At 43.1% G+C, this 13,392-nt stretch overlaps 1 protein-coding gene across 1 annotated transcript in view; it reads left to right on the top strand.

The window, feature by feature from the left end:
* The first annotated feature begins 1,572 nt into the window (after positions 1 to 1,572).
* Positions 1,573 to 13,392, top strand: part of SLC35F2 (solute carrier family 35 member F2) — a 15,430-nt gene continuing 3,610 nt past the window's right edge. The window contains exons 1-6 of the mRNA XM_035008850.1: positions 1,573 to 2,168; positions 4,468 to 4,595; positions 8,564 to 8,723; positions 9,577 to 9,733; positions 10,252 to 10,304; positions 11,560 to 11,714. Of these exons, the coding sequence (XP_034864741.1) occupies positions 2,024 to 2,168; positions 4,468 to 4,595; positions 8,564 to 8,723; positions 9,577 to 9,733; positions 10,252 to 10,304; positions 11,560 to 11,714 (798 nt within the window). The 5' untranslated portion in view covers positions 1,573 to 2,023. The remainder of the gene's footprint in view (positions 2,169 to 4,467; positions 4,596 to 8,563; positions 8,724 to 9,576; positions 9,734 to 10,251; positions 10,305 to 11,559; positions 11,715 to 13,392) is intronic.

Raw genomic sequence — 13,392 nt, 5'->3', positions numbered from 1 at the left:
TGGATGTGTAGTGGAGAGAAAACAGATGGGGTCTAACTTTCTGAAATCCAGAGTTTCAACTTGGTTATCTATTACTGGGTAACAAATTACCACAAACGTAGAGACTTAAAATAAGACTCAGTTGTTGTAGAATAGGCATCTCTCTGCCCTCTGCTTCAGGGCCTCACAAGGCTGTAGTCATGGTGTCTGCCAGGGCTGGGGACCCAGCTGCAGCCTCCAGTGGGCAGGGATCTGCTTCCAGGCTCACGTTGATGTTTGCAAGATTCATTTCCTTGCCGACCGGTGGGCAGATGTTCTCAGTTCCTTGCTGGGGTTTGGCCAGAGGCACCTTCGGTTCCTTTCCACGTGGGTCTCTCTGTACAAGCTTGTTTCATGGGGGCCAGCGGGGAAGAGGAGAGTTGACTTGCAAGATGGAAGTGATAACCTTAGGGAATGTATTCATGGAAATGACATCCCATTACTTGTACTGTATTCCACTGGTTAGAAGTAAGTCACAGATCCTGTGCACACTCAAGAGGAGATCGCATGGGGCAGAAATGCCAGGAAGCAGAGACTCACCAGGGGCCTTCGTAGAGCCTCCTGTGAAACCTCTTACTGTTTTTCCTCCAGCAATACAGCCCTCTCAATTTCTGCTGCTCTCAGATTGAACTCATGACCCTCCCCTTGCCCAAACCTCTTCTCGTCCTGTATTCCCTGACCTGCTCAGCAGCCTCGTATCTGTCCAGTCATCTTCTCTAGAAACCCAGGGGTCGGGGCGCCTGGGTGGCTCAGTTGGTTGAGTGTCCGACTCTTGGCTTGGGCTCAGGTCATGGTCTCAGGGTTGTGGGATCGAGTGGCCAACTCTGTGCTCAGCCCAGAGTCTGCTCGAGATTCTCTTTCCCTCTCCCTCTTTTCATCCCCACCCTGTGCTCACTTGTGCTCTCTCTCCCTCTCTTTCTCAAATAAATAAAAAAAATATTAAAAAAAAAAGAAACCCAGAGATCATTTTCAACACTTCCCCCTGAGGTTTAACAGGCTGCTGGATTCTGTACATTCTACCCATGTGGCATCTTTCATGTCATCCTCTGCTTTCCACTTACTGACATGGCTTTCGTTGGTTGTTCAGATGTCTCTTTTTTTAGATGCCAAAAGGCAGAGTCTGGGTCTTATTCTTCTATGGATCCAAAGTGCCAGCCTCTAGAGCAGTGATTCAGAGTCTTGGCTGCACATTGGAATCACCCAGGGAGCTTGGAACATCACCGATGCCTGGAACCCACTGCTAGGGACAACGATGCAGTCGGTCTGGATGCCGCTGAATGTTGGCGTTCACAATCTCCATGGTTCAGGGGCGCCTGGGGGGCTCAGTCAGTGTTGGGCTCTTGATTTCTACTCAGGTCATGATCTGAGGGTCGTGGGATGGAACCCGCATCAGGCTCTGCACTCAGTGGGGCGTCTGCTTGAGAGTCTCTCTCTGCCCCTCTCCCCACTCGTGTGCGCATGCTCTCTCTCTCTCAAATAAATAAAAAATGAAACCTTTAAAAAGTCTCCAAGATTCAAACATGGAGGCAACCTTGAAAGCCATTGCTTCTAGTCGAAGAAATCAAGTCTCTGGGCGAGTGAAAGGTTGAGAAAATGGTAAACATTTAATGCATAGGAAGAATTTAAAACTAAAGTTAAAGTTGTGTTTAAAAACACACACACACACTTCAAATAGTATATGACAAAGCTTAGTAATCAAAACGATCTCTATATGGTCAAGGAAGTGGGGAATATGTCTTTTTGTGGGAATGAGGGGGAAAATCAGAAATGTGAGGGAGTAAAGATATAGTCTCTCAAAATACAAAACTTCAATTTTGGTGCATATGAAGTAAGCAATAAAGTGAAATAAAGAACCACCTAGAATAATTAGAATATTTCTTTGTGTTGAGCCTCTGTGTGTGTGTGTGTGTGTGTGTGTGTGTGTGTGTAAGGAATAACTTGCGAGTCGTTCTGATCTTCTCCTTTATTTCCCAGGCGTATCTTGAAGACAGTTGCCCTGGGTCAGATGCTGTCCTTGTGTATATGTGGGACAGCCGTCACCAGCCAGTACCTCGCAGAAGAATACAGAGTGAACACCCCCATGCTTCAGAGCTTTATCAACTACTGCTTGCTGTTTCTATTTTATACAGTGATGCTGACATTTCAATCAGGTCGGTCAAATATGAGGATGACCCTTTCGACAAATTACCTTCATAAAAATGTTTGGCTTCTGGATATTAAAAAAATAAAATGCGAGGTAAAACCAAGAACGGGAAACTATTTTTCATAGAAGTTATTGGAAAACTGTGACACCCCTGAATGCTACGAAAATTTATGGAGATTTATGTATAATTCTCAGAAATTGTTGATTAAAATGGGGAGCACCAAACTGTCCCAATAGAAGTTGTCAAAAAATAAAAAAATTGCTGGGACGCCTGGCTGGCTCAGCATGGGACTCTTGACCTCGGGGTCATGAGTTCGAGCCCCATTTTGGGAGTAGAGATTGCTTTAAAAAAAATTGAAAAACAAAAATATAAAAAAAAGTGTAAACGCCATTACGAGTTAGGTTTTATTTTTTTCTCCCATGGTTGATCGATTTAAGAGACAGTATTAAAAACCCTTAAAAAGAGCCTCACTCTCCAAAATATATATTTCCAGCCAAATGGAGAACATTAAATGGAGCACTGGTTACATGTAGATCAAGTGTATGTCATGACAGAGACAAAGGCAAGGAATTGGCAAGGAATTAACATCTTTATCACTGGCTGTTTTTTTTTTTTTAAGATTTATTTATTTATTATATATAGAGAGAGCAAGCATGTGCATGAAAGCAGGGGGAGGGGCAGAGGGAGAAAATCTCAGGCAGACTCCCTGCTGAATGTGGAGCCTGATGCGGGGCTCAGTCTCACAACCCTGAGATCACAACATGAGCCGGAACCAAGGGTCGGAGGCTTAACTGACTGAGCCACCCAGACGCCTGGGTGAAGTTGTTTTAGAGTCATTATAGAAATATGATTTGTAGCTAGCTACACAGAAAATGGGAAGAGCTAGATTCTGGCTGACATTTTTGTGCTAGGCATCATTTTAATTGCTTAACTCACTTTGGTGATGTGTTACCTCACTGAATCCTCCCAATGAAGCAGTTGGGTATTACTGTTACCCCCACTTTGCAGGTGAGGAAACTGAGGCGTGCAACACGTAGGTAACAGGCCGTGAGTCATGTAGGTAGGAATCGGTGGAGACGGATTCCGACTCAGCCAGCCTGCCCCCGAGCTCATGCTCTCAGCGGCACCCCACATTAGGGGCTGCTGGTCATGACAAATGTCCTTCCCACAAGAGGAGAGCATGACTTTGAAAAACAAATGAAATGAGATTGAACTCAGAAACGTGAGGACTATGGGTAACCCAAACTGATTGGGAGGGGGCAGTGCTTCCATTTTCATCGTTTTGAGCTGCATAATGAAATCATTGGTGTTTGCAAATCCTCATGTAATATGAACCTTAATGCCCAATGGTATCTGGTGTCGGGATAAGTGACTTGTTTTTGAAAGAAAGTGGAAACCAGTTGTGGGAGAGGGGAAAACATCTTAAGGGGAAAGTACCAAATTTGGTAAGAACTTTAGGAGTTGGAAATAGAATTGGGTACATGGTTAATAGCTCTGGATGCTCCTTTGTAAACATTAGCCTTTAGGAAGTCAGTGTGACTCATAAGTACATCAGTGAGGTCCCCCCGAGGGATGGTTGGTGGGTGCCTGCCATGCTCTGTCAGACGTTGAGGGAGACTAACTTTGTGTTTTCAGGATGTTCCTCCTAATTGGGTTTTAATGATAATTATTTGGTTATGATTCTCACTTGCAGGTTATTTTTACCATAAAGCCTTCTCATATATGTGCTAATTATGTATCTCCTGTCTACTACATTCTCCAAAGAAGTGAATTGCAGTTAACTTGAATAAGTAGAATTTGGGGGATAAAAGGTGTTTCTTCAGTGATGCCACCAAATCTTTTTTTCAGACTTATCACTGAGTTAATTTTGTCTTGAAAGCACATTTCTTCCAAAAGAATGACCATGTGCAGAGGTTAAATAACCCTTGGATTCATAAGAAAACATTTGATTTTTATAGGATAATCTGTAGCTTGTCAGGAATGGCAACATCCAAACCCATACCTGGTTATTATGTTTCTGTTACAGTAGGAAATGAAATTTAACCACTTTTCTCCTACTTACTTTCTCTCTGGCGTATTCTTTAAATCCTTGGTCTATGTTGACATCTTAGCTTGGGTTTCATAGTAGAAAAAAATCTGACACTTGCTGAGCTATTGTAGGCATTTTGGTTCTGAGTAATGGAGATTAGAAGGGACCACATTCAAAAGACAAAGCAAACCTTCGCTTTGACTCCTTAATCTCTAAACTGATATGCCTAGCATCATTTTCAAGTAACATGTACCAACCCAGATTTCTTTGAACCAGGGAGTGATAACCTGTTATCCATCTTGAAGAGAAAATGGTGGAAGTACATCCTACTTGGGTTAGCAGACGTGGAAGCTAACTACCTGATCGTCCGAGCATATCAGTACACCACGCTAACCAGTGTCCAGGTAAGGGGGGCCTCCTCTCACCCGTGTGGATTTTTCAGCTTCCAGAGAAGAATCTGAGCCCATATGTGCTAACCAAATTTTATGGAAAAGCTGTTCACTGGCAGAAAACCTAAGTACAGGTGGATGCTATCTATTTCTTCGTGGGCCATGTGTGCTAATGAGTAAAATTTCCTGGAATCAGTGAAAATGTATGCAAGTTAATCAGTTCCCAAACTGCCAATGCTGTTACAGAATAGAACAGTTGCTACCAAAATAAGCATAAATATTTAGTTGGCAATTGATGTTGTGATGTTGACAAGAGTTCTTTTTTAAGTTTGTTTAAAGATGGCATATAAAGTGAATATACTTTTGTGCTATAGAAAAGTTGGAGGTTTGCTAGTAAAGTAGATATTCGAGACAAAAGGAACTGTTGGAGTCCCTGGAAAGAAGCTTGTAGACATCTGGGGTAGAGATTAAGCACCTTGGGTAGCCAGAGGTAAAACTGATATCACTATTCCTCTTTTAGGTTTATTCTTGCTGGATTGAAAGAAAAATGTTCCTGCAGAACAGTACTTTTTAACTAGGTGTTGAGGAAGACTGATTCAGTTGTCTTGATGTTAGCAAACTGTGGGCTATATCATGACGGTGACTCTCCACAGCTAACAAGAAAATGTTTCATGAAGGAAGGTGAAAGTGAGAGACCTCGATGCCAGGTTTAGTCTTCACAGTTTAATAAATTTGTAACCTTTTTAAAAAGATTTTTATTTATTTATTTGAGAGAGAGAGTGAGAGAGGAAGAGAACACGAGCCGGGGTGAGGAGCAGAGGGAAAAGCAGGCTCCCCGCTGAGCAGGGAGCCTGACGCGGGGCTCGATCCTAGGACCCTGGGATCATGACCTGAGCCGAAGGCAGACCCTTCACCGACTGAGCCACCCAGGCGCCCTGAAATTTGTAATTTTTTGATGCATCAGTCTTCTCACTATATAAAACCGTGGTGTCCTTATTTCATCTCTGGAAGACTTAAAGTGTAATTAGACTTACTTCACTTGGAAGACATAAAGACTGATGACAATTCAGTACTTTTCCGGTGTGAATATACATTAAATGCTACTATTATCTGAATGCCTCATATTAAATATTTTCTCTTCTGTATCATCGCGCTAATCATGCTAAGCATTGTCTTCAGCAGACCTTTGGTTTGGGGAAATATGGGTTAAGACAGATATCACAGGAGGCACATAGAAAACCCAGCATTCAGAAAAATTAAAACCAGGAGTTAGGGGTGCCTGGGTGGCTCATTCGGTTAAGTGTCTGCCTTCAGCTCAGGTCATGATCTCTGGGTCCTGGGATCGAGTCCCGCATTGGGCTCCCTGCTCAGCAAGGAGCCTGCTTCTCCCTCTGCCTCTCCTCCTGCTTGTGTTCTCTCTCTCTCTGACAAATAAATAAATAAAATCTTAAAAAAAACACTATTAAAACCAGGAGTTACCTAAATGATCAAGTTCATCACAGATAGGATCAAGTGTGCTTTTAGCTCTGGGTAATAAGCATATACATATGTAGAAGATGCCATTTTTCTAGTCACGTTCTACCCTCCTCATACACAATTTAATTACTTGATTATAATTCCCAGAAACTTTGGTTGCGGACGACCGATAATGACCAGTTTTCACTTGGTACAAGGTCTAAACACAGCTAAGCAAAAAAACTTAAGAGTTGTGTCTTTGACTGAAGCTTATGCCTTAGACTATTGAAAACACTTTCTTTCATTCTAGCCTCTTAGAAAAACCCAAGCATTTGGTCGTCAAAAGTTACGTGCTTCTGGTCCTCGCAAGGAGTCTGTAAAAAGGGCATCTAGCAGTTAAAGCTCCCTGCTGCCGTGGTTGGGGACTCTCCCTGAGACTCTTCCAGCTGATTCTCTACTTGAGTAAATCTGCAGTGTGGGTGGAAGGATGGAAGTTGGGCCCTGGGCGTCTCTGAACCTCCCGCTTAAGGATTCCTTCAGAGATTCTGGAATAGCAGACCACTGATGGGTGGTTTGCATGGAGCTCAGGACGTGGCCGTCGGCGCCCGTTGGACTAGGTTTCTACCCGTGTGTCCCCCCGCTTTACCCCACTGCTGTTGCTTTTCCTCCCCCACCCACAGCCAGGTTCTCCTCCATTGGGCTGCTCTGTTCTTTCTAGAACACGCTGCTGTTTGAAGCCTTGTCCTCCGTTCTCTAAGGCCTCCTTCAATCTCACTTTCTCCTCTCTGCTCCATCTCTAATAAAGTATTTCCAACAAAGCCTAACTCAGTTTTGTATCTGTGCCTCCCCCCACCCGGGGGTCTGACTTCACACCTTGCCGACTGTGGGTGAACACTGGTTTTTAAAGATTAAATTAAATAGGGAGGCTCTTGGGCCTGAACACATCAAGGAGAAGACATTCATCACCAAGAGTGCACTGTGAGGAGGAGAGTCGATGTAGATAGATGGCCAGTGTGCTCGATAGCAGATGAGAAGTCGGGGAACTTTATGGTGGGAAGGGACCTGTGAGACCACGTGGTCTGATCTCTTCGTTTCATGTTGTGACGCCAAGGGGGACCGGCTGGGGAGCACGCTGCTGGTCAGTGGCGGGACTACATAGGCAGCTCCCTTAGATGGCCACTCATTGCCCACCAAAAATGGTTAAAAATAGAATAAAAATTTTAAAAGATTTTATTTATTTATTAGAGAGAGAGAGCGAGCAAGAGAGGGAACACAAGCAGGGGGGCGGCAGGCAGAGGGAGAGGCAGACAGCAGGGAGCCCGACGTGGGGCTCGATCCCAGGACCTGAGGCGAAGGCGGATGCCTAACCGACTGAGCCACCCAGGCACCCCCCAAATAGAATAAATTTAAGTCTGATTTTAAGACACAATTGAAGGAGAGGGAGTCTCCTGTGAGACTTTTGAGAGTGACCTTTTTTTTTTTTTTAAACTTTTTTTGTTTAAGGAACATCGTTCAGACTTTGTTAAGTCATTATGGCTGATTCCGCCGGCGTCTTCCGGGATGGGCTGTTATCCTTGGCATCGTGTAATGGTTTGTCATTCAGGCAGGCTCAGTAAAGCACTTAGGGGATTAGAGCCGTGTAGCTGAATGAATAACGAGGCAAGGTGCTCATGCCTGCTCCCGGCGCGCTGGCCCCCCAGCAGGAACACTGCAGTGGAAGGCCATCAGTCAGCAGCCGTGACGGGCTCGGACAGGCTGCAGGAGATTTAGGGGCCTGCCTTGTCCAAAACGAGACAGACACAGAGAGCATCCGAGACAAGGTTAAAAAAAGAGCAGGAGGAGCAGTAAAGCAGGTTCGGGAATATTATTAGTATACGGAATATATTTTTTATCCTTGGATGCACTTCGCAACATTTGTGAATTCAAGAGTCGAGGGAATAAAATCTCCATTTTTTCCCCCTTTATCTTCCAAGTGATTCTGAATTTGCTGTGATTTTGGCACTGCCTGTTAGCCTGACAATATCGGGGGTGGAGGAAGTATTTTTTGGACCCACGATCAGCAGGTGATGGAGGAGTATTCGATGAAGATGAGCAAGAGGACTCTCTGTGAGCTGGGGTGGGGTTGGACACTTTGTCAGGGAGATGGTGTCTTTTGGCTTTGTGACAATCTCCTGTACTTGGTAGGGCTTATTAGCCCAATGACACCTAAATATCTGCTTGTGACTGTTTATTCTATGTCTGGCTAGCCTTCTGAATGCTGCTAAGGGCTGCGCTGTGTCTGTCTTGTTCTCTTACGTAAAATGGGAACTGTGGTTTTCCTCATACGTAAAATGGGAACTGTGGTTTCGGTCTCACAGGGTTGTGAAGATTCAACGAGTCAATCCAGGTAAAAGTAAATCCAGGTCATCCCGGTAAACCGCCGTCGAGATGTTCAGGGCGGGCAGGAATAAACGCGGACTCCGAGGATCCCTTACCCGTCGTATAGCTGAGGACAGATGTTTACACCATTTGTGTCTCTTTCCTTGCAGCTTCTGGACTGCTTTGGGATCCCTGTGTTGATGGCTCTCTCGTGGTTTATTCTTTATGCAAGATACAGAGTGATCCACTTCGTCGCTGTGGCTGTATGTCTGTTGGGTGTGGGAACAATGGTCGGTGCAGACATCCTGGCGGGGAGGGAAGACAGTTCAGGTGAGGCTGTGGTCCTTGTTTGCTTCGCTCACAGAAAAAAAAGCGTTGCTTATGTTTTCGCTTCTGTATTGCAAAGCTCTGTGGGAAAAGACAGAAAGCATATCTTGGCTAAACTGTCTTTTACGTTTTATTTTCAGATTTACTTGCTTCTGCTATTGGGACCCCTTCCGCCAAACGTGCTTTGTGTCCCTGCCCGCCCATGGCCCTTGCTTCTTTTTGTCACACTAAATAGTTTTGTCTCATGAGAGAGAAGTTTCTTTAAATATTTGCAATAATCCTCTTTTGGCCCATCCATTCGGATTAGTTACTGGAAAAACTTGTAGATTCTTGGCTTTTTATCAGAAGGAAACTTCATGTCCACTGCGTGACCGACCTCTTTTTCAGTCGCTCTCTGGATGAGAACACTTGGACATTCTTTGGGCCAAAGTTCAGACAATGGATGCTATAAAATCTAAATATGGCCTCTGAATTCGCCCAGTGTGCACGTGACTTCACTATGTCCTTGGATTGAGGGAAGATGAAGTTGACTACCTAGCTTCTTTCCCTGTAGTTTTTAGTTAATTCCCTTCCATGAATTCCATTAATTTCTTTGTCATGGAATCATTTCCTAAGGCCTTATGTTATCCGTCTTACAGTTGCGTCGTCTCCCGAGGGGTCAAAATATGAAAAATCACAGCAGAATTGTGCCATAAAGTGAGAGGAATAAGAGTCCTTAAACTTCTAGAAACCAGGGTTTCTCCTTCTGTAAAATCTTATTTAAATGAATGTGAACCAGATATACTCCTGGAAGCAAGCTAGAAAGGGTCCCCTGTCTTAACACTGTGTTACCTCTTTGTGTCTTGTTTTCCTACAGGGAGTGACGTCCTGATTGGTGACATCTTGGTCCTTCTTGGGGCTTCCCTCTATGCTGTTTCTAACGTGTGTGAAGAATACATTGTGAAGAAGCTGAGCAGACAGGAGTTTTTAGGGATGGTGGGCTTATTTGGAACAATTATCAGCGGCATACAGCTGTAAGAGTCTAAAATCTCCCTTAAAAACAAAATAAGCGCATATATGGTACATGATTACTTTCCAGCTACTAATATTCATTGTTGATTTGGCCCAGATTCCCATTTGAAATCAGTGACTTGCTAACTATTAGGAGATTCTTGAAATACCAAGAATTATACCTCATTTTCTTATATGTACATGATGCTTATGATTTCTCCTTACGATGTGGTAGAGGCATTACCATACAGACTTCATTTTTCAGTTATTTCCAGAAAATATGAACTCCCTATTCAAATGGAAAACATAATGTCATGTTGGCTACTATTTGGAAAGTGCCTTGAAGGGTGTCAGGCATGTTTGTGGGCTCCTTTGGGTTTCATTTGTTATTTATATTAAAGACACTTAATTTTTATACCCTAAGAAAAATTTAAGAAGCAATGTAATTCCTCATCTTAGCTGAAATATAGCAACTAAAATGCTTATAAACTAGTGAAAATGAGTATGTGGATCTCTCTCTGACCTCTTGTTTTAATCTTAGATTGATTGTGGAATATAAAGATATTGCCGGCATCCGGTGGGACTGGAAGATTGGTATGTACATAAAATGGTCATCCGTCTTTGGGCAGTGTCCTTTCCTCTAAGTGACAAAAATACACGTCGAGAAATAAATACTTCATATGAGTAGTATTTAAGCATTTTTGTAAAATCACAGAGTAACTTGGTACCCAGAGGGCTCCAGGGTTTACATTGAGTTTTCCCTGAGAACTCGTGAATGAATCTTCACAGGAGTTAATTCTTAATCTTTACCTTCAGGAATAGCTTTTCTTTACTAGGAATTCTGACAAGACTGACCTTCAGTCATACTCCCTTTCAACTAGATCTGTATCACGAGTCCTCAAACCTAATGTGAAGGTTGTCTGCTTGATGTAATTTGTGAAACATTAACCCGAACATTGTGAGGGTGTATAATCACCCACCAACTTCCATTACGACTCTCACCTGATACTCTTGGGCACCTGCACAAATAAATAATGTAGAAAACAGTGGTAGAAAAGTTAAGAAAGACTCCTTCAACCATATTTAATGATGATGGAAAGAAGTTAAAAATAGCCCACAAAGTGTCATGGAAGTTCTTATGCTGTGCTTGGATAATTTAATTCAATTAAATAACTTGGATTGCCAGAGTGTGTGAGTGTGCGTGAATGTGAGTGGGTAGGAGTGGGTGTACATTGAGTATGGAGGTGGGATTGAAGGAGTGGTGGCAAAACTGAGTGGTGAGCACCCACATGGCCAGCTCTGTCCCGAAGAGGATGGTTGGACTGTGCTTTCTGAGAGCTGAATTTAATGAGATGGCAGCCAAGCCTTAAAATGCCACAGCTACCTGCCTTTGATGACTAAAAACACTGTATTCTGAATCCAGTGACACAAGTCATGTCCAACCAATGAACCAGATAAAAGCAAACAAAAGATGATGGGTGATTTTTCTTCATAGTGATTCTTTTACTGACCTTTTATCACAGCATCACGTTCTCTGGGGTGGGCAGATGAGGCGGGCGGCGAGAGCTGTTGAACCAGTCACACCATGAGCAAGTCCCCGTGGCCTTCACTATCTAACACCCTGTTGCAATTTTGAAGTCCTTAGTCTGTGTCATATCTTGTTGTTATTATTATTTTTTTTGCTGTGAGCTTTCTGTGTCTCATTTGCAATGCTGAGCATTAGCAAGTGGCTCTGCAGAGAGTGTGTGAAAGGATCAGGGAATTGATTATGGCAGCCAAGCCTTAAAAGCGTCTTTGCCTTCTGATTTCTTCCTGTAATGTTAGATATTCCACTTTGCTTTTTCCGTAGCCCTGCTGTTTGTGGCGTTTGCCCTCTGTATGTTTTGCCTGTACAGCTTCATGCCACTCGTGATTAAAGTCACCAGTGCCACCTCTGTGAACTTGGGCATCCTGACAGCTGACCTCTACAGTCTTTTCTTAGGACTCTTTCTGTTTGGCTATAAGGTAAGCAAATAGATCATGTTCAAAGAGGAACACTTGCTTGGTCTACAAGAAGTCATGGGTGTCTTCACTAGTTTAGATCCAAAAATAAAACCTCATCTTTTTTTGGCAAGAATCTCATTGGACGGTCTGCACTCCAGGCAAATAGCATCACGTTCATATTATAATAAGAGTTTTGATGCTCCAGACTTCTGTAAAGGTCTTGGGGACCCTCAAGGTCTTGGGAGCGCCCTTTGAGAACTGCTGCATTGGAAGTCCATCTTTCTTTAGTATACCGTTGGTAAATGCTTGTCGACGAGTTTGCTATCCCAGTTATTTGAACAAATAGCGAGAATGTTGGCTGTTGCTTGATAATTTTAGTTTCATTTGGGGACAGCAACTACATTTCTTACAAATAGCGAGAATGTTGGCTGTTGCTTGATAATTTTAGTTTCGTTTGGGGACAGCAACTACATTTCTTTGTCCTTGTAAAATTTTGTATCCAGGCAGAAATTGCTTGGCACTGATTTACACTGTTCCCAGGAATTGGCCATGAACTCACAATGCCTCGTTCAGTGGGGTCTCAGAAATTTCTGCTTAAGAAGCGTAAACCATTTTGCCTTGCCGTGTTACATATGAAAGGAACTGGGTGTTATCTTTACAAACTTGCTGGTTAAGCTATTCCTGAACTTAGACCGAAGGAGTATTTATAGCTTTTTGGTTGCATCATTAAAAAGTAACAAATGTCAGAGTGAACCAGAGAAGTGATCTGACACGCCTAGATTGATTGATTGATTGATTGATTTTTAATGAGACCAGTTGCCAAGGGCTACAACGTGAGCCTTACAAGTGAGCTGTGGTGCTGTGCTTGCATTTCACATGGCCGCCACTAGGGGGTGATGGTATTTCTATTCTGTGGTTAAGCTTCGTGGTTATAGGTTATCTGTGTTAACATACGACCCCGCTCACCTGTGCGTTTTTCTTTTTAAACCAAGTACATTGATTTAGCTTTAGTAGTTTAACTTCTTCTAAGTAAAATAGTATCCAAGTGGGAAGGAGGAAGTAAGGTTAAAGAAAGAAAAGCTTTGAAAATACACCTGCCGCTACCTATTACAAGCTCCCTTCATGTAGATATTTGCTCTTTAACTGCTCTTCACTTTAACATGAAAAAGCCTTTTTGTATGTCATTTTTTTGACCACATAACTTTAAACTGCTATTCTCAAAATTAGAGCATGTGAACGTTAAATTCCTTCTCCGTTCTTTTGCTCTATGTTTCTTTGTCCCTGCACGTCTAGTGGTTCACTCTTAACCCAGATCAGATTTGACTGTTTTTGTTCAAAAGCCGTTTCAACACTTGTAGAGCAAAGAGCGGGTCTGCTGTGATCTTCAGAGTAAATTACAGAGGTGGAAAAGCATTCAGAGCTTAAAGAAGATACCTAGCATTTTATTTTATTTTTTTAATTTTTAAAAAAGATTTTATTTATTCATGAGAGACAGAGAGGGAGAGAGAGAGAGGGAGGCAGAGGGAGAAGCGGGCTCCCCATGGGACAGGGAGCCCGACGTGGGACTCGATCCCAGGACCCTGGGAACATGACCTGAACTGAAGGCAGACACTTAACCGACTGAGCCACCCAGGCCCCTGATACCTCGCATTTTAGAAGCAGTTTTTTTTTTTTTTTTTTTTTTTTTTTTTTTTTTTTT

This window comes from Mirounga leonina, unplaced genomic scaffold (assembly GCF_011800145.1).
Source record: "Mirounga leonina isolate KUSES-001 unplaced genomic scaffold, KU_Mleo_1.0 Mir_153, whole genome shotgun sequence".
Taxonomy (NCBI): domain Eukaryota; kingdom Metazoa; phylum Chordata; class Mammalia; order Carnivora; family Phocidae; genus Mirounga; species Mirounga leonina.
The sequence above is the reverse complement of the archived record's forward strand: the minus strand, read 5'-3'. Positions and strand labels throughout refer to the sequence as shown.